The sequence below is a fragment of the Cyprinodon tularosa genome, unplaced genomic scaffold (assembly GCF_016077235.1).
Source record: "Cyprinodon tularosa strain WSP-4 unplaced genomic scaffold, ASM1607723v1 ctg673, whole genome shotgun sequence".
Classification (NCBI taxonomy): Eukaryota; Metazoa; Chordata; class Actinopteri; order Cyprinodontiformes; family Cyprinodontidae; genus Cyprinodon; species Cyprinodon tularosa.
In genome coordinates, this window is record NW_024039422.1 from 347983 (window position 1) to 375110 (window position 27128).

At 36.1% G+C, this 27128-nt stretch overlaps 1 protein-coding gene across 2 annotated transcripts in view; it reads left to right on the plus strand.

Moving 5' to 3' along the window:
• Positions 1-24873, plus strand: part of map3k15 (mitogen-activated protein kinase kinase kinase 15) — a 49297-nt gene extending 24424 nt beyond the window's left edge. For both annotated transcript variants that reach the window (XM_038267443.1, XM_038267442.1), the window contains 11 exons: positions 2761-2918; positions 3012-3195; positions 3434-3608; positions 5022-5196; positions 8259-8444; positions 8791-8896; positions 10717-10957; positions 18780-18892; positions 20175-20281; positions 20375-20451; positions 20712-24873. In XM_038267443.1, the coding sequence (XP_038123371.1) occupies positions 2761-2918; positions 3012-3195; positions 3434-3608; positions 5022-5196; positions 8259-8444; positions 8791-8896; positions 10717-10957; positions 18780-18892; positions 20175-20281; positions 20375-20451; positions 20712-20805 (1616 nt within the window). In that variant the 3' untranslated portion in view covers positions 20806-24873. The remainder of the gene's footprint in view (positions 1-2760; positions 2919-3011; positions 3196-3433; positions 3609-5021; positions 5197-8258; positions 8445-8790; positions 8897-10716; positions 10958-18779; positions 18893-20174; positions 20282-20374; positions 20452-20711) is intronic.
• The last annotated feature ends 2255 nt before the right edge of the window (positions 24874-27128 follow it).

The following is a 27128-nucleotide window of genomic DNA, read 5'->3' on the forward strand; positions in this document are numbered from 1 at the left end:
TGGGAAAATAAAGGGATTTTCTATTCTATTCTATAAAAGGGGTAGAAAGATATAAGTAAATCTAAACAATATATTTATAAAAAATATATCTGCAAAATCTCTAATATTCAACAACAAAAAATACGAAGTTAAGCATATTGTGCAAAATAGCAATAAAAAGATAAAAATCCTATCAGATTTATAGTCCCCACCCTGCAAATATATTAGAATCTGTCCTTAAATTACAGCCAAACCCATTTACACAGTAACAGATTAAAACCTTTAGATAAACCAAACATTACCGCCACAAATCTGACTCAGTAACCATTAAAACAACAATTTTCATTAATCTCAGACGGAACTATTCACAGAGTTGTATTATATTAAACTGAACTTCCAATTTTCACCACTGTTCGGCGCCAAGTAACCTTTCCTCTGATCACAGCTTGCTTGGTCTCGCAATGAATCCTGGGATATCCAAGAATACCGAGGATACATCGGACCCGTCCTTCAAATCGGGCAAAAAGAAGGACGCATTTTAAGGCCGTATAACGAGGACTCTTGGAATCCGACCAGACCTCGGCGCCGCGCAATGACGTAATCGGCCTTCGAATCCGGTCTTCTAAGGATGCGTCCTAGGTTTTCGAACAGAGCCCTAGTCTCCATCTACACATCGTGCAGGATAAAATAATCCCACACGGCTGACATTTTCCCGCTATCTTCCAATTCGCCTGTTTTAATGGTTAGGCCGGGAGACAGACCCAAAAAGACCAGTGGGTGTGTTGAGGGTGTTCTGGAAAATGCGGACCGGATTCGGGGAACACTGGCGCAAAATGGTGGAATGGATCGTTTCAATCGGCGAAACTGGAAAATACGGACCGGATTTTTTTTTTAAAACTGGATCGGCGGTCTGGATCGGCATTTTTACATGGTTTGCCGATACGCATTTTTTTGCCAATATCGGCGTCCGATCCGATACGTGGATCGGATCAGGACAAGCCTACACACAGAATCATAAATTCAACTTGAAATAAAACAATACACAGAATGTTTGATCCTGATAGTTTTTACTTAGTCCTTTTTGAGCCTGAAAAGAATTTTTGCACCTGGCATAATATAAGTAGACTGGCCGGCCAGACTAAATTACATGATGCATAATACGTTCTCATAAACTGGAACAATTAGAGTGCAGGAAACGTGACTTTACAATGTTGACTCTCAGCACCAGAATTACCCACATTGCAGCAGCGCTCTGCTAGCATACAACCAAGTTGGTTATTGCAAATAAGTGAGGTTGCAAAAAAAAAAAAAAATAGAAAATTTTTTGAGAGAAAACCTTATACCCTCGGATATTTTAGGCAAAACCTGCAGAAATCATTCAAACGAGAGTCTCTTCGACTACTTCATATGTTTCACAGACTACAAAATTACAAAAACAGACCGCGTTACTTGGGGTTTTTGTGTCAGATCCATAGTTCTCCGATGGCATTGAAAGGGTTAGTCCCATCCCTAAAATCAAGCTGTACCAGTTCTTTACCCGACTGATATGCCGTCGTATATACTACCGCATAGGAGTCTGGATAACCAGGCTAGCACACCCAGTCGATATAAAAATGGTCCTACCCCTCTGCTACAGTCCATCCATCCATCCATCCATCCATTCATCCATCCATCCATCCATCCATCCATCCATCCATCCATCCATCCATTCATCCATTTTGAATTTGGCTTTCTTTTTATAAGTTCGCTGAGAGTTTCTTGGCCCCATTACTTTTTGCTTTTCATACAAAATATTTTACCACCGGTTTTGTGGGAAATATACACAAAGCATTAAGGTTAGTAACAAAATAGAACAAAAACAATGTTTTAAAACATTGAAATAAATACAAGAAGCCAACAGGGTGTGACCATGTCATCAGAAAGCCTTTGTATGCAAACAGAATGAGCTACCGCCATAAAGATTTGTAAATTCATAGTATGAGGCCACTTTAAGCTTGTCGAGGATCAGCTTTATTTTCTCAGGGATACACAGCAACCCAACAGAGCACGCACTACAGTGCTGTAAGTCATGATCCTTTTTATTTGACTTCAGGTGAAGGTTGCAATATAAACTGGTGTACTGACTGTTTCTTTGGTTTATATGATTCTTACAACAGCAGATGGTGTCAGCACCTCTATTAATCCAGACAAGGCCTCAATCTGTTTTCCCCCCTAAGTTCCACCAATCAATCCAGATAACACACCAACATACCATAGCTATATTTTTATGCTGTTTTTATGTTTTTGTTTTTTAAACTGAGTTTTGAATCTCTTAGTACATGTATATAGTGACAATACAATAAAAGCACTCTATTATATTCTTTATTCTAAAAGAAACTAGTTCTAAGAGCGGAGATAAAAGCTTTGGTTATAAAAGGTCTGGAGAGACGTTTTACAGCATCGATGGCTTTACCATTCCCTGCCACAATTATTACAGAAAATCTCTCTAATATGATTGTTAGGACAAAATATGTACGTTGCAGAATAACTATACAAAAGTATAAATACATCTTCTTACAGATGGCTTGAATCAGAAGAACATTAATTTGCATGACACATTACCACTTCAGCTCAGTGATTTTTGAAGTATCCCAGCAACATTAATCAGCAATAAAACTGTTCAGATTTAGACTCAAATTAAACCTAATTTCTATTAAAGGAAACATGCTCCTTCAACACTTAGGCTGGGTTGATTAATGATTAAAAAGTAATTTAGAGATAGTTGCACAATTTTTGTTGTAGGTACATTGCAGTACATGGCTCCAGAAATCATTGATAAGGGCCCTCGGGGTTACGGGGCCCCAGCTGACATCTGGTCTCTGGGATGCACTATCATAGAAATGGCCACTGGAAAACCTCCATTCCACGAGCTCGGAGAGCCACAGGCAGCCATGTTTAAGGTAGGAACAATGCAAAGATTCGATGTCTTTGGAGAGTTTTCTTTTCTTTTAATTTAAAGTTGTTGTTGTTTTTTACGTGGCTTTTCATTGCAGGTTGGAATGTTTAAAATCCACCCAGAGATTCCTGAATCTTTATCCTTAGAAGCCAAGTCCTTCATCCTGCGCTGCTTTGAGCCCGATCCGAATAAGAGAGCCATCGCTGCTGACCTGCTCAGAGATATTTTTCTACGGCAAAACACAAAGGGGAAAAAAAACAAGATTGCCTTCAAACCAACAGGTGACAGACAGTTAAATACAGTGCTTATAGCTGAAGCCTTTCCCATCTTAATGTTTCTGCCGTTCTTCACAATGTACTTATGTATTAGTTGGCACAAAGTAAAAAGTAGGAAATTCAGATTTTTTTTACTTTAGAAATATGTATAGAATGAATTAGAGGACAATTTACTACATATATACACATTTCGTTTATAGCTGTTTTATGCAAATTTGTCTCTCCTGTATTCTCGTGTTTTCAGACTACATCCATAACGTTTCCATTCCAGTGCAGCAGCAGGGTGAAACTGCTGGCAGCAGCAGCAGTGAACATGGCTCAGTGAGTCCAGACTGTGACTCCAAACATGACATTTTCTTTCAGAGGAAGAAACCCTCTGGTTCCGAGAACCTCAAAACATCCAACTCCAACTACCTAAGGTGAGAGCAGATTGTTTCCCTTGCTTTATCGTGCCGTTGATCTATACAGTGAGATACTGAGATACAAAGCACAGATTTACAACTTAAACAATTAAGAAACAAAACATTTGTAATGGTATCAAAATTCCTGAAAAAACTGTTAGCAACTGATCATTTCTGAAGATAAGTCTGGCAATATATAAGAAAAGTATAATAAAATGAATAATAATTAACAAAAAAAGTAGAAATGTACCACAATATGGGTTTTTCTTTATCACAAAGGGTATGCCTCAAGGCTGTGTTGCAGGACCTCTTCACATTATGTTAACAATAAGGGACATAAACTTAAAACCTCTATGCTGATTATGTGTTTTTTTATTATAACAAAAATAATGCTGTCCGAGGTGTTATAGTTCATCCTTTACATTTGCCATTCTGCATAATTTAGGGACTGTTTATTTTGCTTTTTCTATTTTTGCAGTTTTGTTTTATAAATAAGTACAAAAATATCCCATAAATAGGAAAATTTGTTCCGACGACCCACATCCTTTCATGCCTCTTTTGGAAGACAGCTCCTATCAGAATCAGATCAAAGTAGTTTCCTTTAATTTACTCTGTCTACTCATAAAATAATGTCTGTATGTGACCTCAGTTTATTTACATGCGCAAGCAGGTATTGTCTCATTGTTTTGATTTGATCATTGCTTATAAAGTTTCATATTGATTAAAAGTAAAAGTATTCTGGACTGTTTGACAGCTTTTTTTTTTTTACCTAACACAAACCACAATTTGTAGAAGATTAATGCAATTTCTAATAATTTCTTAGTTGGTTTTGTTTCTTTTTATTGTCTGATTTATAATTTTAGTTGAATATGGAGAGAAATAATGATACTAGCAGTTAAATACATCGGTATGAAATGGTTTAGTCACCAGCATGAAATGAAGAGTGGTTGGAAAGACACAGAATACATTTAGAAAGAGGTCAAATAAGATTAAAGCTATTTTTAGAGAGATATTGTTTGTTTGTCTTTTCTTGAGACGAATGGCTATGTGTCTCAGTTAGCCGACTTGTGTAAAGATGGGCAAAAATTTAAAGTATAAAGATTTAAAGACCCAACCTCTCAGGTATTCACCTGCTCGTCCATTCTGTAAATGATTCTGTGCATGTTTAGAGGACAGGTGGACTCTTTGTGCTTTGCTGCTTTTTACAACAGCAATATAATAAAGCCTGATTATTTTGTGATCCTCAGCTGGTGGATGTGCACACATTTAATATCTCATCCGCTATAACATGGGCTGCATACATCAGTTGCAGGTCCAGCCTTATTCATGCCTCTCTGCGCACACAGTAGCTGGGAGAGGATTGTATCTTTAAGTAAACTGAATCAGAGGGTCAGGCTGTTGTAAATTGTTGAGCCAATTCCTCTTTTGCAGCGTCCCAGATGAGGGTTCAGTTTCAGAGGACCGCAGTGTTCCCCCCTCACCTGAGGACAGGGACAGCGGTCTATTTCTCCTAAAGAAGGACAGCGAGAGACGAGCGATTCTCTACAAGGTCCTTAATGACGACCAGGAGAAGGTCATCTCCAACCTGAAGGAAAACCACATCCAGGTCAGTGTCCATATAAAGCAAGGAAATCATTGGGTGGAGACAAAAAGCAGACAAATCAGAAAAAAGAAGCTCCCCAGATAATGTAATTAAAAGTATAAGCGATCTAAGGCAGCATTAGCCCGAAACATACACCTCAAAGTAAATTTAAGTGCAGTACTTACTCTCTAAAAAGAAAAGGTTTCTCCAACTTAAATGAAATGTTTAAAATTTACCTAATTTTTTTTAGGTTTATAAGTTGAAAAATTTAATAAATTAAGTTGGGCAAACTTAATTTGAGGTCAGGCAAGTTTAAGGTAAGCTTATTAAAGTAGTTCATTTCATTAGCAAGACAATTCAAGGAGATGCACATTAAAAAAGAAACACAGTAGGAAAGACAGAGAAAAGCACATTACAGTGGCATAACTACATAACTGTGAATCATGTTAATAACCATAAATAATTAAAGTGAGTAAAAAATGATTATAGGATGATTATAAAGGTAAATAATTAAAATGAATAATAATGAAATACAAAATAAAAAAAAACAGTGTTTAGATAGCACAGTCAAAGCCCAGACTTTTTTATATCGATTCAAAGCAAGAAAAGGTTTTACCCTTTTAGTATTCTTGGAGTTTTATTTTAGATTAGTGGAGTTTATGAACTAAAATCTGCTTCTCTGTGGTTGGTTCTGGTTCTGCAGAGTAGACCTGAGCCAGACAGATCTGAGAGATCTGAGTGTGGGGGGGTCCAATGACAACAAGTATGTAATGGGTTGTGGAGCTAAGCCATTTAGTGATTTGTAGACTAACAGAAGTATTTTAAAGTCTATTTTTATAGTTACAGGGAGCCAGTATAGCTATTTTAGAACTTGGGTGATGTGCTCCCCTTTCTTAGCCTTAGTGAGGATGCAGGCAGTGGCATTCTGTATCAGCTGCAGCTGTCTGATCAACTTCTCAGCCAGACCTTTGGAGACACCATTACAGTGATCCGTTCTCCTAAAGATGAATGCATGAGTTAGTTTTTTAAGGTTTTTTTTTTATTATTTTTATCTAGGACATGTTTTTTATGTGATAGAAAGCCTACCTTGTTGATGTCTTATGAGCCTCTAAAAGATCAGGTCTGAGTCCATCACTATACCTAGATTCAAAGGCAGATTGGTGGTTTCTGGCTGTATAATCTGAAGCAGTTTGTTAACTTGTAATTGTTCTTACCTTGATCTTAAAACTGTTACTATAAATACATGACCTTAGTAGGATCTTGCTTTGACTTAAGTAATAAAACTGACCACTTTGTCCTCCGCTGCTTGTTACTGAGCTTCTAAACTCATATACATGTACATTTATGTACTTACATTGATGTGTACTTAAAGTACACTAGTTATAAACTTATAAGTCAGTATACTTTCAGTTTACTTGTAGTGTACTTATCAGCGATATATTTAACTAAGTATATCTTACTAGAAAAAAAGTATAGTAAAAGTCTAACTATATCCCATACTTATAAGTTGAACTCATATATTCATAACAATAACAGCAAATTTACACAAACGTGTTTGTTTGTTGTTAACAGCAAGATTCTGTCTTAGAGTTTTGGCAACAAGAAAGCTTTGTTTTTAGCTTGTAAGGTACAGTATCACACATAGAGTATTTTTTCATAGTGTATTTCAAAGAGATTTTTTTATTTTTATTATTCATATTGGTATCTTTCATATGCCAACAAAAATAGTAATTAAATAATATTTTTATTCCACAAAAGCAAACCAAAAAAGCGAATGAAAGCATGAAGGTTTACATATCGCTACAAATAAAAGTTCCAAAACTAAAATACTAAAGAAAATCAGAATCATAAACAACAATACACAGTATTATCGAGGCTATAGCAGCTGTTAATCATGTTAACTGACAGCTAAATTGAAGTCTAACTGGAAGGTTGTCTGTATTTTTGAGTGGACATTAAAGTCTATTACAACTAAACTAAAAGCATACTGAGACTACTTTAAGTACACTTCAAAATTATATTAAACAAAAAAAAAGAAAAAAAATGTACTGGTCTGAGTCTTTTGGTTTTGCCTTAACACTGAATGGAAATCAAAATGAAACTAGCCTATAAAAATACAGGAAAGTCATCCTCCAAGTATTCAAGACATTACACAAAGCTATGTTAGCTTCACTGCCTATTGCCTTTGTAATACCTTCTAATTAATTATATCCTTATTATTTGTTGCTTATGTAAATGTTTGCTTTTCATATTCTTTTTTTTTATCATGGCCATTGAGGTTTTTAACAAAAAAGAAAGATAAATCTGTGACATTTCTTTCTCTGTGCTGACCTATAGAAAATAATACATTAAAAAGCATAAAAAAATAAAATAAAATTTTGTATAATAATAGTAATTGGTGCTTGTCATGAAAACTTAAAAAAGGTAGTATTTTCCAAAATAACCAGTAGGGGGTGTCAGAGTTCTTTTAACAGCGTCAAATGTTGCCTATTCAGGCTGGAAAAAGTGATGTTCACTGTCTATACCACAGTATTTTAAAATTGTACACAACTCAATGTGACTTCATCATATTTTTACTCAAGTAAGAGCAAAAAGTAAACATCCAAGCAAAAACTTAAGAGTAAAAAAAAGTTAAAAGCCTTCTCAAGTACTGAGGAACCTATCATAATATCTGATATGATGTAATAACTAAAGGCCAAAATACAAATTTATGTGCAAATAAAAAAAAAAAAAACAGAAAACCATTAATATTTACTCCTTACTGTAAATTAGACATCCAAACATCATGGTAGGTCTAAGTACACTTGTTTACAAAAGAGAAAACACATTTTCACATAAACATTAGCTGTCTTTGTCTGGAACACTTTCTTTTTAGAAGTCGGACCTTTTGCCTCAAGTAGCTGTAGCAGCATTTATATATATTAAGATGTTACTGCAGTGAAAGTAAAAAGCAAGGTGCAGTTAACATACTAAATGTACATTTTCTTCAAAAGGTCACTTTAATAGAGTCAGTGTAACTTTTCACTACCCACCCTGTTGATGTATTTTAATACATTTTGTTTGTGGATGTGAATTTGTGATTTCAGGGAAGCGAGGAGCTTCTGCTCTCTGTAGACCACATCAAGCAGATCATCTGCATCCTTCGGGATTTTATTCACTCTCCGGAAAGACGGGTCATGGCGGCCACCATCTCCAAACTCAAACTAGATCTGGACTTTGACTCTAACTCGATCAACCAGATCCAGCTGGTGCTTTTTGGCTTTCAGGACTCGGTCAGAACAAACACAATCACTGGGATTTGGATCAAACATGCGGAGATCATAAAAATAATATACTAGATAGGATTCTTGAGCAGCTAATGGGGCTTTGTAAATGTTAAATATTTTGCCCTACAGAAGGAAAGACATATTATTTCTGTATGGTAGTTTGGATCACATGTAAAAAAAAAAAAAAAAGAAAATAATTGAAAGTTTCTAAGAACACTTTTTAATTAACTGAATTTTGGTTTAAATGTATTTCTCCTTAAATATGTAAAAAACTGAAATTGCTCTCAATGTCTTGAACAGTAATAAAATGCAACTTTTTTCAAAGTGTCACTTATGTTTCTGATGCTTTCAGGTGAACAAGGTCCTGCGGAATCATCACATCAAACCTCACTGGATGTTTGCCATGGATAACATCATCCGCAGAGCTGTGCAGGCTGCAATCACCATCCTCATTCCAGGTAGGAGAATCAAAACGGCTCAAACCCCCAACATTCTGAAGAACAAGACACTGTACCTGCCCTATGTTCGGAGATTTCCTGAACAGTGTTATGATCAAGCATGATATACGTATGGTTAACTGGGGAAGTGAGGAGTGAGTATTTTAACTACTGTAGACAGCATAAGGGATTTGAATTTGGGGAGGAACAGAGAGCATCTAATGCAGGAGTCTAGCTTACAGCAGTGTTGGAACATTACAACATGACATTTGGCCTATCAGCGTTTGCTTAAAGCAGACACTGAGGTGTCAAGAAAAGGAAAATGATTTATTTAATGCCTTAGAGGCAAGCCAGTTCTGTAAAGAAGTAAGTTGCAAGAGGCAACACAAACAGTAAAAGATAGTAAAAGTGACACATTTAAATAGGTAAATTATTTATTTATATATATATATATATATATATATATATATATATATATATATATATATATATATATATATATATATATATATATATATATATATATATATATATATATAAATAATGATTGGTAAATTATTAATAAACCTAAATTGATGTGGAAAACAAATCAAAAGGTATACCACAGACTTAACCATAATGTTTAAATGGCTTAGTCAAAGGTGATTCTGAACAAATTTGTTTTAAATCCTGATTTAACTAATGGGTTTCAGGGCTTTGATAGTTTTCTAGGAGTTTATTTCATATCTGTGGAGCATAGGAACTAAATAATGTTTCTTCTTGTTGGGTTCTGGTTCTGGGTATGCAGAGTAGATTAGAAGCAGAAGACCGTACAGGTCTGGGTGGCTGATCCACTGACAGCAAGTATGTCATGTATTTTGTTGTTAAGCCATTTTGTGAAGTACTTATTTAAGTGTCTTCTCTGAGACACGGGGGGGCCAGTGTAGCGTTTGCAGCACTGGGGTACTGTGTGTTCATGTTCTTTGTTTTGGTGAGGACGAAAGCAGCAGCATTCTGGATCAGCTGTAGCTACGTGATCCACTAGGCAGACCTGTTAAGACATTGTTAGAGCATGAATTAGTCTTTCACGGTACTGCGGAAATATTAGTCCTTTAATCCTGGAGATGTTCTTTAGGTGGTAGGAGGCTGAATTTATCACTGTCTTTATGTTCCACTAAAGGTTCAGCTTTAGAGCCTGATTGGTGGTTTCTAGCTGGATTTACTGAAGCTATGTTAACTATTGAAAACTATTCTTTTGGTCCTTCTAAGCATTTACCCAGCATTTGAATTGGTTAAAAGTCACCAGGTGACATGATAGTAATGTACAGCTGTTTGTCATCTGCATGGTTATGGTAACTTATGTTGATTATTTTTAAAAGTGAAATTCTTCACTGATGCATATAGATAAATGTCATCATATTACAGTGTAATTAAACATTATAAATTCACGCACAAGGCCAATTGATGTAAAACCAAATTTATTCAGAAATGTATCATATAGTAAAACATTATGGAATATTAATCAGTTAGGGTAATGTTAACAGTGTATCATGCTAACACCTGTATATAGCAGGTGGGAGACCTGCAGGTTTAACTTGCAATACAGATTTTACAAATAAGCCAAGCCAATTTTCACTTTGAGTAAATTATAGATAAAAGCTATTGTGTCACGGAAATTACACCAACAGAAATTTGCTTAACCTGCTGAAGAAGTTTATTTTAAGATGACTCAAACTAAGCTTACTCTACTGACTGCTCAAACTCTCACGCAACCTTAAATGAGAAGAACAACTTATTCTATTTAACATATATCTATATCATGGTGTGTAATTATAACCTAAATGATTGGTTTTAACCTTCAGAGCTGCAGACCCACTTTGGGCCAGCCTCAGAGTGTGAGGGGGCAGAGAAAGATGATGAGGTGGATGAAGAAGAAGCAGAATATGGCCCTGTTTTAGCTCCGACCTCAGATGACCCTGGATCCACACCTGACCCCGCCCTAAGTTGCACCAGTACTGTGAATTCCAGCCACGCTCAGGAGGCTCAGCGCTTGCACGCCCCATTAGGAGTCCAGCTTGGACGACTCAAGCAGGAGACCAGCAGGTATTAACAAAAACAAAGGACCAGCACATGTTTTTTGCAAAATGATACAAAGTGAGGTGGAAACTATTTACTGTGCGTTGAGGCAAATGGAACTTCAACAGTTCATTTCAAACCAGTATTATTAGATTGTTGGTTTATTAGTGGAGCAGAAGTGATGTCACTCTTAGGAAACAAACACGCCTGAAGGCATTTCATAAATGTACGTTTGGTCTGTGGGAAGTTTCCATTTGAGTATGTGTTTTAAGTTCCAATATATAGCAGCTGAACAAAATTTTATTAGGCTACAAATGAAGCTAAAACTTTATGATTTGTGCACAGGTGCAACAATTTCAAAAGCAATTAATTAAATAATAATTTTAGATATGATATAGAACTTTGTAAAGAATTCCTACAGATTTTTTAAAACACAATTTTTTAAAGTGAATGTTTCTTACATTTGTCATTGTATTATTTTGATTATCATTAATAATAATAATAATTATTATTATTACTATTGTAATAATAATAAGGTTGCATGTATGGCTTTTTTTCATATAAACTATTTTACATTTCAGAAGGTTCTTGGAGCCTGTTTTATGCATTTTATTTATTTTCTTGTTTGCCTCAAAACCTTCAACATTGCCTCTTAGAAGTCGGTGTTATGCATACAGATTTCTAGCAATAGTTTATTTGGAAACTCTTTCTCTGGGTTGTCTTTCAGGATTCAGACCAATTTAAAAGCATATTATTTTCAAATATTACTACCATATAAATAGAAAATGGCATTACATGACATTTACAAAATGTTGACCCATATCTGAAAGCATGCACCCGGGCTCGTTCTGCACACATGTACATTTTTACTCTTTAGACACATGCATTTTTATCCAATGATGAATTTCCAGGTACCTTTCAGGGATCCCTGAAAATTCATCACTGAATAATCTTCAGATTTTTATCCACTGCAGTTCTAGTAGTACCCTCACTGAAAACCACATCATTACATTTCCACCTTGATTAAAAAACGTACAGAAGTCGGTTTTAAAAACTAGCTTTTCAGTCACCATACCTTGGGGCTAACCTGACTTGAAAGTGCCCTAAATGTTAGCTTGTAAAACAAGTTTGCAGGCCCTGCTACTCTAGCCAAGGAAAATACAAAACACAACACATTTGCAGCTTGCAGTATGACATAGTAAGCTAGTTTATCAGTGCACTGAAAACAAAAAGTGGTAAAATATTGTCATTCTGATCTATGAAAGCCCAATGAGCTCATACCCCTTTATTTGAGAAGAAATAATTATATCTAAAATGGAGACGGAAATCAGAGGGAATACTTCCTTAAAAACTTGACTGGAACTGGGTCTGACATACAAATTTAAGGTTTAGATAAAGGTATTTAGCTCACTCTTAATGCTTAATTGGATCAAAACAGTCTAAACCCAATTCAGGTTCTGCAGTTACCTCAGCGGCTGCCTCAATTATTTATTTTTTTCATAGGCTCAAAGTTATTGATAAGCAATCCCATAGAAGCATTACTGCTTAAATTTCACCCTATGTGTTTGGCAACTAAATAAAAAAAAACCCAGAATAGTTCTTATTCTATTAGTAAAGAGGAATATGCTGTTCTAGCTCTAAAAATGGGTCATCAATTACGGCAGTAGAATGTTTTTTCAGATTCAGTTGGATTCCTGTAGTCAAGTACCATTTTTTTATGCAGTATCCTAGAATTAGAATTATCCATCAAAGTATGTAGCTCTGTGTTAAACCAAGAAACCAGCCTCATATTGACAAAGTTCTCACTTTTAAAGGGACTGTGTTGTCTAAAGCAGTACACAGAGAATTAGTAAGCCCATCATCAAAATCATCAATTTGTGAAGTGGAATATATTAAATGGTTGCCTCTGCAGTATTGTTCAGCAATACAGAGGAAATAAAAAATGGAAAAGATTCTTTAAAACGTATTACTGCATTAGCTGATAATGATCTGCTAAACTGAAACAATATTAGTTAACTCTGTTAAATTAAGGTTTAAGGTTACTAAGTGTTCAGATAGGGTTATGAGGAAATACTGTTATTTCATCACCATTAATGCAATGTTTCAGCGCAAGATCGAAAGTATGAAGATTGGATAGTGCGGGTCTATGCACATTTTGAACAAAGCCAATCCAGTCTAAGATAGCTTTAAATGTTGCATTTAAGCTGTCACCATTAATGTCAGGATGAATATTAAAATGTCCTGCTATAAAGTCCTTGTCAGCATTTACATCAGATAGGAAGTCTGAAAAATTATCCAGAAATTGAGAGTAAGGACCTTGTGGAGAGTAAAAAGTTACCAGCAGAAGATGTTTTGTTGCTTTACAATTTGGATGGGGAAACTAAAGGTTAAATGTTTAAAAGAGTTAAAACCATTAACTGGCCTTGCACTGATCAATAAATCAGACTAAAAGATTGTTTCTACTCCTCCTCACACATAATTTCTGGGCATGTGAAAATGTAAATTAACCCTCTTGTTGCATACAGGTCGAATTTATTTTGTGTGTATCAAACTTTTTTTGAGCCTTTGTTATTAATACTACATACTTCTTTAAACATGATTCCCCTGGTCCGTATCAGGTTATAAAACAGTAAAGTTTACTTAACGATTTATTATCTATTTTTGCATCATTGTTAACATGACTGGGCAAAGCTTTGTCAAACCAAGAAGATAAGACCAAATCTATTCTGATTTGGTCTTATCTTCTAAAGGATATTGTCAATGGTCTTCTGGATCATTCAGATGCAACTCTGCAAATCTTTTTGTGCTACTGCATTCTTCAGGTTGAGAGAGGTTTGAGGTTTTTCCCCTTGCACTTAATTCAAACAAGCTTAACTAGTTTTCTCTAGTGTACTGTCATGAACTCTTCTGACACTATACTTTGTCTAAAACACTTTGTCTGATTAAGCTCTTGTGTGTTTCAGTTTCTCTGAGCTTTGCAGTCTGACCCAGCTGAGATGTCCTCATCTAGGGTAGTTTGGTATCCAATTTAAATGATTTCCACTAGTGAATAATCTCTCTCTATAGAGTGATAGAATTAAAAAAACTGTCATATAACCCATTCCAAATTGAAATGCAGCAAAAAATGTATTTCTGGCATTGGTCCACTTTGTTCTTCAAACACTAATCTTAAATTAAACAGAGTCGCAAACTGCAAAAACCTTTACTTTTGTGCATTTTTTGTAAACTTTATGGGACACTGATAAGTTTAAAGTATGGTAAGGACTTTAGAAATAACCTTAGTTATGTTTCAGTAGTGTATGTAGAGCAAGGAGCAAAATATATTATGCATAAATGTAAGTGTGTCTTGGTAAACCGAATAAGCAGGAGGGCAAATTGAGTTCTCATTTACATAAAGGGTTGTATAGTTTTTCCAGGACTTCAGCGTCTGTCAGAAAAAAAGAATGATGCTGATTTTTCTGGCTTTTAGAGATTTAGCCAGCATCTAAGTATCATGAGAACAAAGAACAAAATGTTCTGTCTTTTACAGACTAGCACAAAGTTCGTGGGAGGAACCAGAGACGTCTCCCCTCACCCTATTTATATATAAACACTCTGCACTGAAAGACATCAGAACAATTTTTTTTTCCATTTACCAGAAAGGCTTTTTGCAATATTTCCTTAGCAGTTAAGTTTAAACAGTAGGACTGTCTGATACTGATATCATACGAGCACTAACAAACTATGATGACAGCCTTCACAGAGGCTGTCAGCAGCAGAGATTGATCTGAAGTCAAGCTGTAACTGCAGCCTGAGGCATATTTCCATGTCTAACGGTGATGAAGACGCTGTCTGATACAGGACCTGTCTCTACCAGCCTTATGTGTTTTTCTAAAGCAGCTTAAACTTTAAAGAAGCATCAAGCACCCAAAGCATCATTGGAATTGGAGGTGGGGGTCCTTCTCCAATATTGCAATGGCAATTGGAGGATAATAATTCTAGGAAATTATGTTCATGCAATATAAAGCCTATTTGAAGTATTTTTTCACAACCTGTTGTTAAAAAAGAAAAAGAACATGTTATTGGCCTTATGTTGAAGGGGCTAAAACTTGCACATGATCTGGATCACTACCTATTTTGAATGAATTGTTAATTGTCATGGTAAGAAATTTTCATAAAGTCCGTCGATAAGTTTTCAGTTGATCCTGCTAACAAACCAATAGCGTTCCCTTTTCTTGTGTTTTTGTCCTTAATAAAATAACTCCAGACTTTTTGAACCTGATGCTGAGGATGTCAATAGTCACTGTGGCCACCCTCTAGTTTAGTGGGGAACTGCTTGTTCCACCAAATGTGCCTATCTCACAATTTTAGACAATCTTTTAAAAGAATATCCTGTATTCAGATAATGATCTGTATCATCACCAAAGTTCAACGGATTGCTCCTTGGCATGAGGGAAACCTCTGATGAAATTTTTTTAATTAAAATTCATCCATGATTTTTCAAATTATCCTGTACACATACAGACAGACAAACTCTCCTAAAAACATAAGCTCCTTCGCAGAGATAATGAAGTATGGCAATTTGATTTAAGCCAGCATTTCAAACATTTTATTTGCCTCAACGGACATCAGAAGTGACATGTTTGTGGAGATCTGTATGCCCTTTGGGAAGGGCTCTTTTGAAGATTACCTACTTTTTACAATTACCACTAAAACATATCTGATATTGATTTCAAAACATTTCCTTTTCACAGTGGATAGATTATATATACATAACTAGGTAACTGCAGAAGGGAAATTTCTTTAAGATTTTTCATTCTAAAATAAACCCAGAAACCTTTTTCCTTTTTCCTTATTACCTCACTAATGTGCCTCTTTGTTTTGGTCCACCACCTAAAGTCCTTCTAAAATGTGATCTTTGCCATGTTAGCTCATGTTAGGGGAAAGATACCTGCTCCAAAATACTCAGCCCTCCTGTCAACAGCTAAACCAAGACTTGTTTATTGGACTGAAAGCCAAACAGACTTCATTTGTCCCTGCAGGAAACAAAGTGAACTACTCTAGAGGGTAGCTAAAGATGCAGCTACACTGCTTTAGAAACCCATTTCATAGATCTATTTTATGTTTGAGTCTTTACAGCTGTATGGTAAATCATAGTAGCGGATACTGAAATGAATAAACTATAATGTTTATGTTTACCCAGAACAATTTATTCTCAAAGTATTAAAATGAGAGTTTCCTGGAGCATTGAGCCTAAGCTCATCCCGAAATCAAAGCAGGATATGAGGTTAAATCTGGTTTTATGCTTATACAGCAGTTTGAATTTAAACTGAAACAGAATTTCTAATAAAAGCAGCGTTTACCCTTGTCAAACGCCAGGTTAAAGAGTAGGTATGAAAAATATCTCCAGTTCTTCTTGAATGAACTGGAGGTAGAGGGGCAGAATGTGATAATAATTGAACTTTATTGATCTCATATTGGAGAAATTTACCTCTGCATTTAACCCATCCCTTTGAGCAGCAGTGGGCTGCCATCGTGGGGCGCCCGGGGAGCAGTGTGGGGTTAAGGGTCTTTGCTCAGGGACCCAGAGTGGCAGTCTATGGAATTGGGGCTCGGACTCAGAACCTCAGAGTTCCAGGCTCTATGCCCTAACCTCTAGGCCGCCACTCCCCAACATGTGAATTAAACATTCCAGTGTTGTAACCCTTGGGAAGATGGATACTTACTTCAGTGATACTTATACATTTAGTGCAAAATTATCAACCTTACACAAACCTCCTAAAAACATTACCTATTCACAATTATTTATGATTCTGCATAATTTCATCTACCTTATTCTTACTCAACAGGAAACTTAAAGTTTCTCAAATGAATACCAAAGATTATTATTTTGTTTACACAGATGTAAAAGATTCTTTTTTTAGATGCAGAGCATTGCATTTTGCTTGAGGATATTCCTTAAACAGAAATAAAATGGAATGCTGCATTTTCAGAAAGAACAATACAAAGTATGTGTTAGCCTTCTATTTTAGGTCTGTTTACAAGGTCTACTGAGCTCATTGGTGGAGAAACTCAGTGTCATGTGAATCCCAGCCATAAGGAAATAAAAATACAGCAGGTGTAATTTGTATGTCTGTAATAAAAGGTGTGAGGTTGCAGGTTTATTTTTGTTGGCATATTTCTTTCTTTTTAAAGGCACTGGCTTGTGAAGAAAGACATCAATAAATTTGTATTGCAACATGTTTCTTAATGTGACAAACTTGTACTAACAGGTTGTTTCACAGAGAAGAATGTGTGCCCTCCTGGAAAAAAATAGTTGAAACAGCCAACTGTCAAAGCATGTAAAAAAAAAAGGCAATCTCTATATTTTCATTTAGCATCATTGAGGTGAGGGTATGTTAAACAGTTTGCTATTATCATTTCCTCTAAGAAACGGTTAGCTCTTGGTATGAATCGTTCATCAAGGTCCTGAAGAAGAAACAATAAACAATGTAAAAAAATTAGGACCAAAACATCAAAGCACTGGCAGTAAAGCAGTTGCTCTGCTCTTACAAAATTTCCACTGAGCAACAAGGAACTAATTTCATTGTGTGTTTTGGTGTTTTAATGTTTTTATGCCCAACACTTTGTATGCTGCTGTCTTAATGCTTGAAAAGTTGGCTTGGCTAGTTCTACAGTTCATGCAAAGATCAGCCTGAAACCTGATACTTTTTATTTCTGTTTAACTATGAATCCATCGTCTTCCACTTATTTGACATCTGCCTGAAGGGCTGATAGGAAGGAAGGGAACCCCAGACTTCCCTCTCACCATCAACAGCCTCCAGCTTATTCTGGGGATCCCAAGGCGCTCACAGGACAAACAGGATGTATAATCTCTCCAGCAGTTTCTTACCTTATCTCTAAGCCTGGCATCACTCCTACAATGCTTTGTCCTTCCACCATTCTCTGAGTGTACAGATAATTTGTTGTCTTTTTTAGAAATTGACACATTATGCTCAGTCATCAATAACATACTTGATCCGTATATATGATGGATGGCCGGGAAGAGCTGTCCATCAATACGTTGGGCAACAGACATGGTAGAATTGAAACATTAACTGGAAAGGCTTTGATTTGTGACAGAACGAAGGATGCATGGGTTAAGGAGTCTTTAAGAATGAGCGGTACAGACCACACAGAGAGGAAGCTCATTTTGGCTGCTTGTATCCAGGATTTTCTTTCTTCCAGTGATTATCTAATACTAATTGTCATATGACGGAGTCATAATGTTGAAGATCAGCAAATCCAGTGCTTTAGTTTTTGGTCTAGTACTTTCTTTACCATGACAAACATTGTGGACACAACAGAGTACAACAGCATTGGCTACATTACAGCAGACAAAGCCCTAATTTGTCTGCACATCTCCTATTTAATCTTTCTATCACACTTGAACAAGACATTAAGATACTGAAACTTAAACTCCCTTGAAGAACTTAACTCACTTGAAGCAAAGATCTTCACCAACCCAAAGGGTCATTTCACTATTTTTTGGGCAAGAAGAATGGCCAGGAATAGAGCTGACTCTCCTTCAAGCTCCATCAGTGAACCACCCAGGGGAAAACTAGAGATCAAGGTCAGAAGAAGCTAACTAAACTACTTAACCTGCAAAAGTAAAAGATAAGCTTTCCAAACCAGACATCCACATCTCCGCCACTACACCTTGAGTTCCTGTTTATGAATACCACAGAAAGGATCAGGGCAAATCCACAATGGCATACGCAAACGCATACTGGGAACAGGATCAGCAGCCACACTCCCACACTCCCTTCTTTCATTATTATGTTATTAAATGAACATTGTTGATTATTATTGGGACTTTCTGTTGGTGCAGGTTACTGGAGGAACTGTTACAGAAGGAAAAGGAGTATCAACATGTCCTGAAAGCCACGCTGCAGCAGAGGACTCACGACTTGGAGCTGATCCGAGTTAGACACAGACCACCAGGTGAACTCCCTGACTCACTGTTTTGTCGTTAAGACATATTATTCCTTTTAAAGTTCTTTATTACATCCTGTGTTTATACAGGGTGAGTCAGTCTGCTTCCTGTTCACATGAAATCACCCTTTTACCGATAGGAATCAAAAGTACATTGAATTAAATGAAAGCCCTATAATTAATTATTTCCTCCTGAATGAATGAATATTAAAAATTATATCTTTACCCGAGATGTTGGGAAAACAAACTCTATCTTTTAGAAATGTACAGAAAAATAAATAGATTTAGCCTTCGTAAAAATAGTTACTTATTAAAGCATGTCAAAAAAAACGGTTGTCTTTCTGACATTCTTGAGCCTTCTCTTGGTGGATTTAGAAGTTCAGTTATAGGCTCCAGAAAAAAAGACTGCACTTTCTGTAAAGAAGTCTTGAGGAGGGATTGATAAGCCAATCAACAGCAGCCTTGCAGAATGGCTGAAATGTTCCTTCTGTTCTTTTCTAAGACACTTCCTAAGCAAACCAACAACTATTAAGTGGCTTATGTTCAATGTTTTGGAGAGCCTATCACCTTAATCCTATAAAATGTTTGAGAAGGTTTGAGAGCCAGGCAGCTTACAGACATTTACATTAGTTCTGTAGGAAGGAATTGGCCAAAGGTAGTTATAGGTTTAGGAAATGTGAGAAGCAAGAAGAATGCCCTAAATTTTAGTCCCAAATCCGTCAACACACTAACAACTCTGTAGTTGAAAAATTTTGCAAAAAAGGTATTTTATGAAATCAATTTTCAAACATTTAGATATAAATTATAATAACTGAAAGTATTCTTGGCCATTCTAACTGTCCAGAAGCAAAAATACTGTTGTTTGATGTAGTGTCAGACTAGAACATTAAGATTATATCTGTTGATTATTATTATGAAAATGTTAAATCATAATTTATAGCATCTTAAAATGTTTCTTCTCTTGAAAAGAGAAAAGAGGTAAACAGCTGAATTTAAAAAAAGCTCTCATAAACTTAGACGCAATCTGATGTAGGTCATGAATTTATAGTTGGAGTCTGTCATTCATTTGAAGTCATGAAAGGTTTGGGAAGAACAACAAGATGAGACAAGATGAGATTGGGAGGCCAATACTTTAATCCTCCAAGAGGGAGGAGATTTAAGCAAATAAGAAAAATAGAAATAAAAGAAAAGCTAAGACACTAAAATACTCTTGTCAGGATTTAAAAAAATGAAAAAGGTTATACAAAGATGAAAGAAAGTTGAAGAAACCTACATGTGCTACATTTTTCAGACATTTCACCTCCCTCAATCCTCCACGTCTCAGCAGACCATGAGCCAGACAAGCTGCTCACTGATTGGCTGAAAGAGCAGGGGGCTGATCCAGACACCATCGAAAAGGTGGATAATCTGTAGTAATATTAAAAATCTTGTCTTTCAACTTTCCATCATTGTTGGGTCTTTTTTAACAACGGTTTAATCTTTGGGTTGCAGTTTGTGATGGAAGAGTACACACTGACTGACATTCTGAGTGACGTCAGCAAAGATGACCTCCGCTCTCTTCGTTTACGGTATTCACACAACAACCATTAAAAAAACACTTTAACTTTCAGCTGTTTGACACTCAGCTAAGAAAGGTGTTTTCTTAAAAATTGTTTGCCATAGAGTCTAAATTTTGCCTTTGAGATTGGATCAGATATTTTTTCAATGATTTTTAGCATATTTAATATGAGTTCTTATATAAAATCCCAGTAGACTTTATAGCAAGGGACTGTAACTTATATCTGAACGATTTTTAGTTTTTTTTGACTGTTTTTTATTTCCTGCTCAGAGGCGGAGTCCTTTGCCGGATCTGGCGAGCCATTCAGCGACACAGAGAGCGAGAGAGGCTGACTGCTGACAAACACTCCAAAGGGGACGTATAACTGCAAGTCTAGCTCTAATTTCGGAGGAAATACGCGCACATTGACACATTACCAGCCCTACAGGGCCGACTTTTTCTTTCTCCTGCCTGTCTCCTTTGTGCCTTTTCACACTGACAGACTGAATCCATGCAGAGTCCTTACTGATCAGACCAAAGCACTTTAGTGCGGGCACTACTGTATGTATTTTCATGTATATTGAAATGTGTATTAGGAAATTTTACAATTATGGAAGCTGAGGTCTTTTTTTTTTTTTTTTTAGTATTTCTATCATATCTGAAAAGCTACTGTTTGTTGAAAGTGAGAACATTAACAGGTCTGTGGTTTGACCCTTTCAGAGAGCTCTGGTGCCTTAAATCGCTCATGCAGGTTTTGTAGATTAAATTCATATAGGTTAGGGACATTCTGCCTGTTTAAGCTAAATTGAATCTGGTTTAGGTCTGAGCAGCTCCAATTAAATGCTTTTTCTGCACAAATAACAACCAAAGGTTTTAATATAAAAGGCGATGTGAACTTTAAAGAATACATTTGTTTTAAATCCAGCCCTCTAGTTTTTTGTGGTGCAGTAAGCATAAGTTAGATTCTTTATTTATTTTTGACCCAACCCTTAGATATAATCTAAATCTATAATCTGTCATTAGGTTTTATATTAAACATCTGCAGGGAAACAGTTGCTGGACACCTTGTTTGGGCATATCAACAGTTTTGCTGGATGGGGTTATTAATGAGAATGTCTGGCATAAAAAGACACGAAAGACTGTCTTGACATTTTTTGCTGTTTTTTTGAGAGTTTAATTTAAAGTCGTAGGGAAGTCATATTTGAATGTCAAATCATTCTGGCTTAAACATGCATATAAATGTACACTTTATCAGAAAATATTTTAATCCTTTCTGTGTTTTTTTCCTTTTCCTTATCTTATGCAGGACAGTTAGTTATACGACAGCTTGTACACCTAATTGTAATTGTAATGTGGTGTAAACTCTCCTTACCTGTTTCCAATTATCGAAAAAATTAAAAAATAAAACAGCCGTATTATCGGGAAGAGAAGTATGCACCTTCACATGCATTAACCCAGTGGTTATGAAACTTTTGTTGCTGGGGCTCCCTTTCTTTTATAAGTAAGGTCCCCTAACACCTGCATGGAGCAACATCTCAAAAACTAAGTGCAGTAAATTATATATTGCAATAAGTAAACTAGAATCTCTTTAAATCATAAAAGTACCTCCTTTTAAAATGTAATTATTCTAAGTTTAACAGTTTATTTCACTGAATACATAATTGCTGTCAATTGAAAAAAAAGTGAACTACATTTTTTTATTGGCTTCCATCCTTTGTTTCAATTCACTGGAACGAGTTAACCAGATGATAAAAGGTACAATCTCATCATATGTCTACGATACGTTTGGCTTTAATAAGCAAGAAATACTGATCAGTAATGGGTTGAAGTTTTATTTATTGTGTAATCAGGTATGATGTACTTTACCATGTCAGCTTGTATTAGTTATTTTATACAGTCTACAGATGCACCAATCAGGTTTTTCTGATACTGATACCTGGGCTGAGCGTATTGGCCGACATCCGACACCGATCCCATTGAACTGTTGAATTAACCATACTTTATATCTCTCCATGTGAGTGAAGTCTTTAGCCTTGACATACTGTAAACATTGTTAGGAAAAGGACATCAAGATAAAAATACACTAGCAAGGGGGAAAACACTTTCTGTGTCAGAACTTATCTGGCAAATTTATTTCCATCTTGTCTTATGAGGGTTTACATTTCTTTTTCAAAAAGTTAAATAAGATACCTAGCGACTTGTTTGCGAACTTGTTTGCAAAATTTGGAAGGTTGCTTGTATTTTTTTGTTTCCATTAAGATGTTGTTATGCAATACTTCAAAATGCACATAAATTTTGTTAATAGATATTTGTCTGATATATAGCTTTAAAAGAATTGAACTCTCAAGGTCAGACATTTATTTAATTTGTTTTGTACCGCTCCCCCTTGTGAGTACAGTATCGTTGAACTGTACTGATCAAAAAACAGAACTAAAAAAACTTTTAGAGATGCGGGCTCAAGCTAGTTTGAGAGGCTCATTATCTTCAGTCACATGAACCCTGTACCAATAAAGTCTGAAACGCCGCTCAGCACAGAAGAAGCCGCTAAAAGCATAATAAAATACAATAAAATTCTCCAGTCATCTGGAACACGTCAGATACATTGATATATGTTGGAGATAAGTCCTGGATAAGTTACACATAAGTTATGCACAAGTTACTCATAGGTTTTGAAAAAGATAGACACCACGACTTATGAGTAACTTAAACTTAACTTATGTCAATGATCAGATAGCTTACCTGAGCCTACGCTGGCATCTGGAAATGTTGGGCATGCTCAAAATTCCTCTACGTACTTGACGTATGTTGACGTGTGCCACCAGCATGCTCTTATTTTTTTTTGCAAAGCGTACCCATAACTTATCCAACGTATGCCAGCGTTTTTGCCAGATTTTCGTACGTCAGGCGTACGCTGGCTAAACCATCAAGGTGTGACAGGTACTTGCACGAGCGATGCAAACAGCAACTTTTTTATCAGTGCATGAACGAGAAGAAATGGGCTGGTGTACACAGTATGCTCTCACACGCTTTAATAGGCGTTCCCTCTCGGGAGCAGGTACTGGGTTGTTTGTGTGCATTTTTTTTTCTAAATTGGAGAGGACGGGTCTTTTCAAAAAGTTGCAAAAATCCTCCACTATACCATTAAGTTGAGGTGTTTGGCCATAACAGACTTGAGTATTCTTCAAACTTGCCAGTTTGGTCTGAACTGAGAAGTTCAGCCCTGGTAGCATCATGTTATGTAGCTGTCCCTCTATGAAGGACACCAGTCTGTTCTGTGGCTTTTGCTACTGGAGGATCTGCTGCACTTTACAGAACAGATGGCTACATGGAAAGGCAAGGACATTATGGGGAAATATTGCAGCAGTATCTCAAGACATTAGATATGATGTTATGTTTGAATATAAATGCGTCTTCAGAATAGACAATGAACCTAAGCAGGTCACACATTTAGTCTCAAAGTGTCTCCTGCTGTTCAGCTGGTAGGATTAAACATTCCCCCGTTAAGCATTCATGCTGTACGTGAAACCAAGCGATGATCTGTACACATTTTCACCTTGAAACAATGCTTAAATAACAAACAAGTCTTTTTTTTATAGCTGACCTTGAGTGCATTCACATTGTATTTACCAGGAAGCTGCTGAATGTCAAAACATTTATTTCCCACAACAGGGAAACAAATAATTAAAAAAAAAAACATGCTGACATGTTCAGACACTTTCAGAAGAGCATTCTGTTGATCATTTTGCAGCAGCTCATGCATCGTTGGGAGGATATAACAAACGGCCGACTTGTGTCGTAACTGTTCAGTGGAAAGATTTGTCCTCACAGAAGGATTAAATTCCATCTTCCTCTGGGCATGTCATTAATTCCTGGAAGGAAAACAGCCCAAAGTTTCATGCATGAATGTGTGCACATTAAAAAGTGCGACTTAATGAATGCTGTTTCTAGTGTAGTAGTCAGTGGTTACAAAACTACTATAGAAATATAGTCCATGTGTCATATATTTATAACTCTTGTCTTCAGCTGTCAATGCTTAATGTGCTGCAATAAAAAGCATCCACAGTCGTGTCCTCATTTAATCCTCGGGTGAAACCACAGACCCAAACAAAATTTAAATTTATCAAAATGACTTATATTTAATAAATCTTCAGATTTGTTTGGAATAAAATGAAGTTTTCTCAATGCACAAATTATAAGCAAACAGAAGTGTTTTAGTTGGGATAAAAAGACTGAAGAGATCTTGAGCCTTGTGTTGTTCACAGGCCCCCATCTTACTCTCATGACACACCTTGACAGATATTAACTACTTATTATCATCTTTTTGTTTGTACGTGTGTAATTTATTGGCTAAAGCAGTCTTTTCTCCTGTTTTTTCTTTTTTGGTTTTGTTATTTTTGTTGTTATAAATCATTGTTTGTCTGCTTTGCAACTGCAATAAACTTATGAATGTTCTGAAAAATTGGCTGTGGGCTTCATATTTCTTGTCACTTTCTGTGCAAAACTCAAGTAAAAATATATAATTTGACTTCTAAGACTTAAAAGTCTCCATGAAACATAAATTACTTATTCTGTCATCTAGTATGTGAAAAAATAAATTCGATAACTGAAATGAGATGACAGAAGGTTTCTGTCTGTAAGCTACAAACTGTTTTTCTCCTGCAGTAGAGTCATTTATGTACATGTTTTAACATGGCCTGCATTCCTTCCATCGGTTTTATTTCCATCTTACTGATCCACCCTGTTTAGATGATTGTCTGACACCTTGAGTGTAGAGGGAAAGTTAAACAGTTGTTAGTAATTGATTATGCCTATTTATAGCTTGTCTCCAGGCGATCTTCGCAATAATTCCCATCTTTTTTTAAAGTACTTCTAATTTTGGAAAGCAAAAATACAAATTAACCATGTGATTTATTTGATCATTTAATAAACTGCCGTCAAGGGAGAGATGGGAGTTGTTTTTTTTTTTTTTTCTGTGTTGTTATGATGTGTTACATTTACATAGCAACTGGGAAGTTGGGGTGATGTAATTTTCGAGGTGATTCAAGTGTGCAGTTTGCCCCTTTTGGACAGTAGTATCCATGGTTTGCATATAGCCATTATAGTCACCATTACAAACATAACATTTATAAAAACAATCTTACTTGGTATTTTGTGCACATTTACACTGATGAAACATCTTGCCTTATCTGGATAGTAGTATGTATATACCGGACTGCATTTTAGTTGTTGGATAGACATTAAAAGTAAAAAAGCTTTACTACTGCTAGAGCAGGTAGCAGCCATAAATGCAGAAGTCAGCCATGGCCTTGTATCAAAGAAAAAGGAACAAATAATTAGCAGTTTGCTTTTCACCTCCAACGGCTAACTTTCTATAATAAAAATCCTTAAAACTATCACATTTACAAAGCAGTTATAAATACCTCAGATGGTTATATACATAGAAGTCTTGAGTTATTTACAGACAGTTGTATACAATTGTATAGTTTGGTTTCTCAGCAATAATATCCCAAAGTAAGGATAGGTGGTTTATTTTTTTGTAAAAATGATTTATTCTTTTAAAAGACTACTTAAAAAAAATCACATGCACAACCCCGTACCAGCTCCTGAGAGGGAACGCTATTAACCGTGCATGAGTGTGCACGAGCCCATTTCTCCTTGTGCACTCTCTGTTTAAAAGTTTCTGTTCTCATAGCTAATACATGCTTACTGTGCTCAAACGTCCTTACAGTAACCCCTAAATCCCTCAATCACTATATAGAGTGGACACTATATAGTGGACTTTATAGCAAACCCGGTTAACAACCCGTTCAGACAGTTGATCACTGCTTTTTGCTCAGTTGGTCACGTAACTCCTCCTTCACTGCGCGATATCTGCACCATCTTTACTATTAGTCACTGCTGTCGGATAGATACAGCCTGTGGTGACAGCAGGCCGCTGTGACAACTGTTAAAGAAAAATGATTATTTTTTAGACTTTATTACAGTTAATCTTATGGCATGTGTAAACACTCTCACTTGAACATATTTCTTAATTTTGAACAAGGCTGTGTTAATGATTTAAAACTACTAATGGGTAAGTATTCAAAGCACAGGAGGCCCCCCGCATTCCACAAGCTGTCTGTGAGAGCTTATCTTGTGTTTTATGACTTTAGGAATTCTAGATGCCAGGACAAGCTTTCCGCCTTTTCTTGTTAAAACAAAGAAGCAAATGACCCCAGATGTTTGCAGTAAATAAGGGGAAGCCCTAGCAGTGTCAGAGATGGCGTTTGGTTGGAGGACCGAGGGCCAGCCCTTTTTGAATGGATTAGATACAAGAGGATAAACCTTTCTAAATAGAAGAAAAAGATCAGATTTGCCCTTGCAACTCTCCAAAGATGTCTCTGTACTCTTTGCTTTCTTTCCTCCTATGTCAGGTAATGGAATGTATGTCTCTGTTGTTCTGCAGTTTCTGGTGTAGGTTTGTGCATTGTCTTATTTCTAAAGTGTATGCATTGTCTTATATTGGATTAAACTCTGTAATTCTGTGACGTCAACACGCAATGTTGGTTTTATTACCAAACGCAGCTCGCCGAGTGGACCTGGGGAAGGGAAGAATCAGAAGCCAATCTTTTTCCAAAGTTAACTATGTTAGAATATTTTCTTCCTTTACAATTGGGGGCTCGTGCCGGTTCTGGAATCTCGGCGAGCGGCTGTTTGGTCCTGATTGAT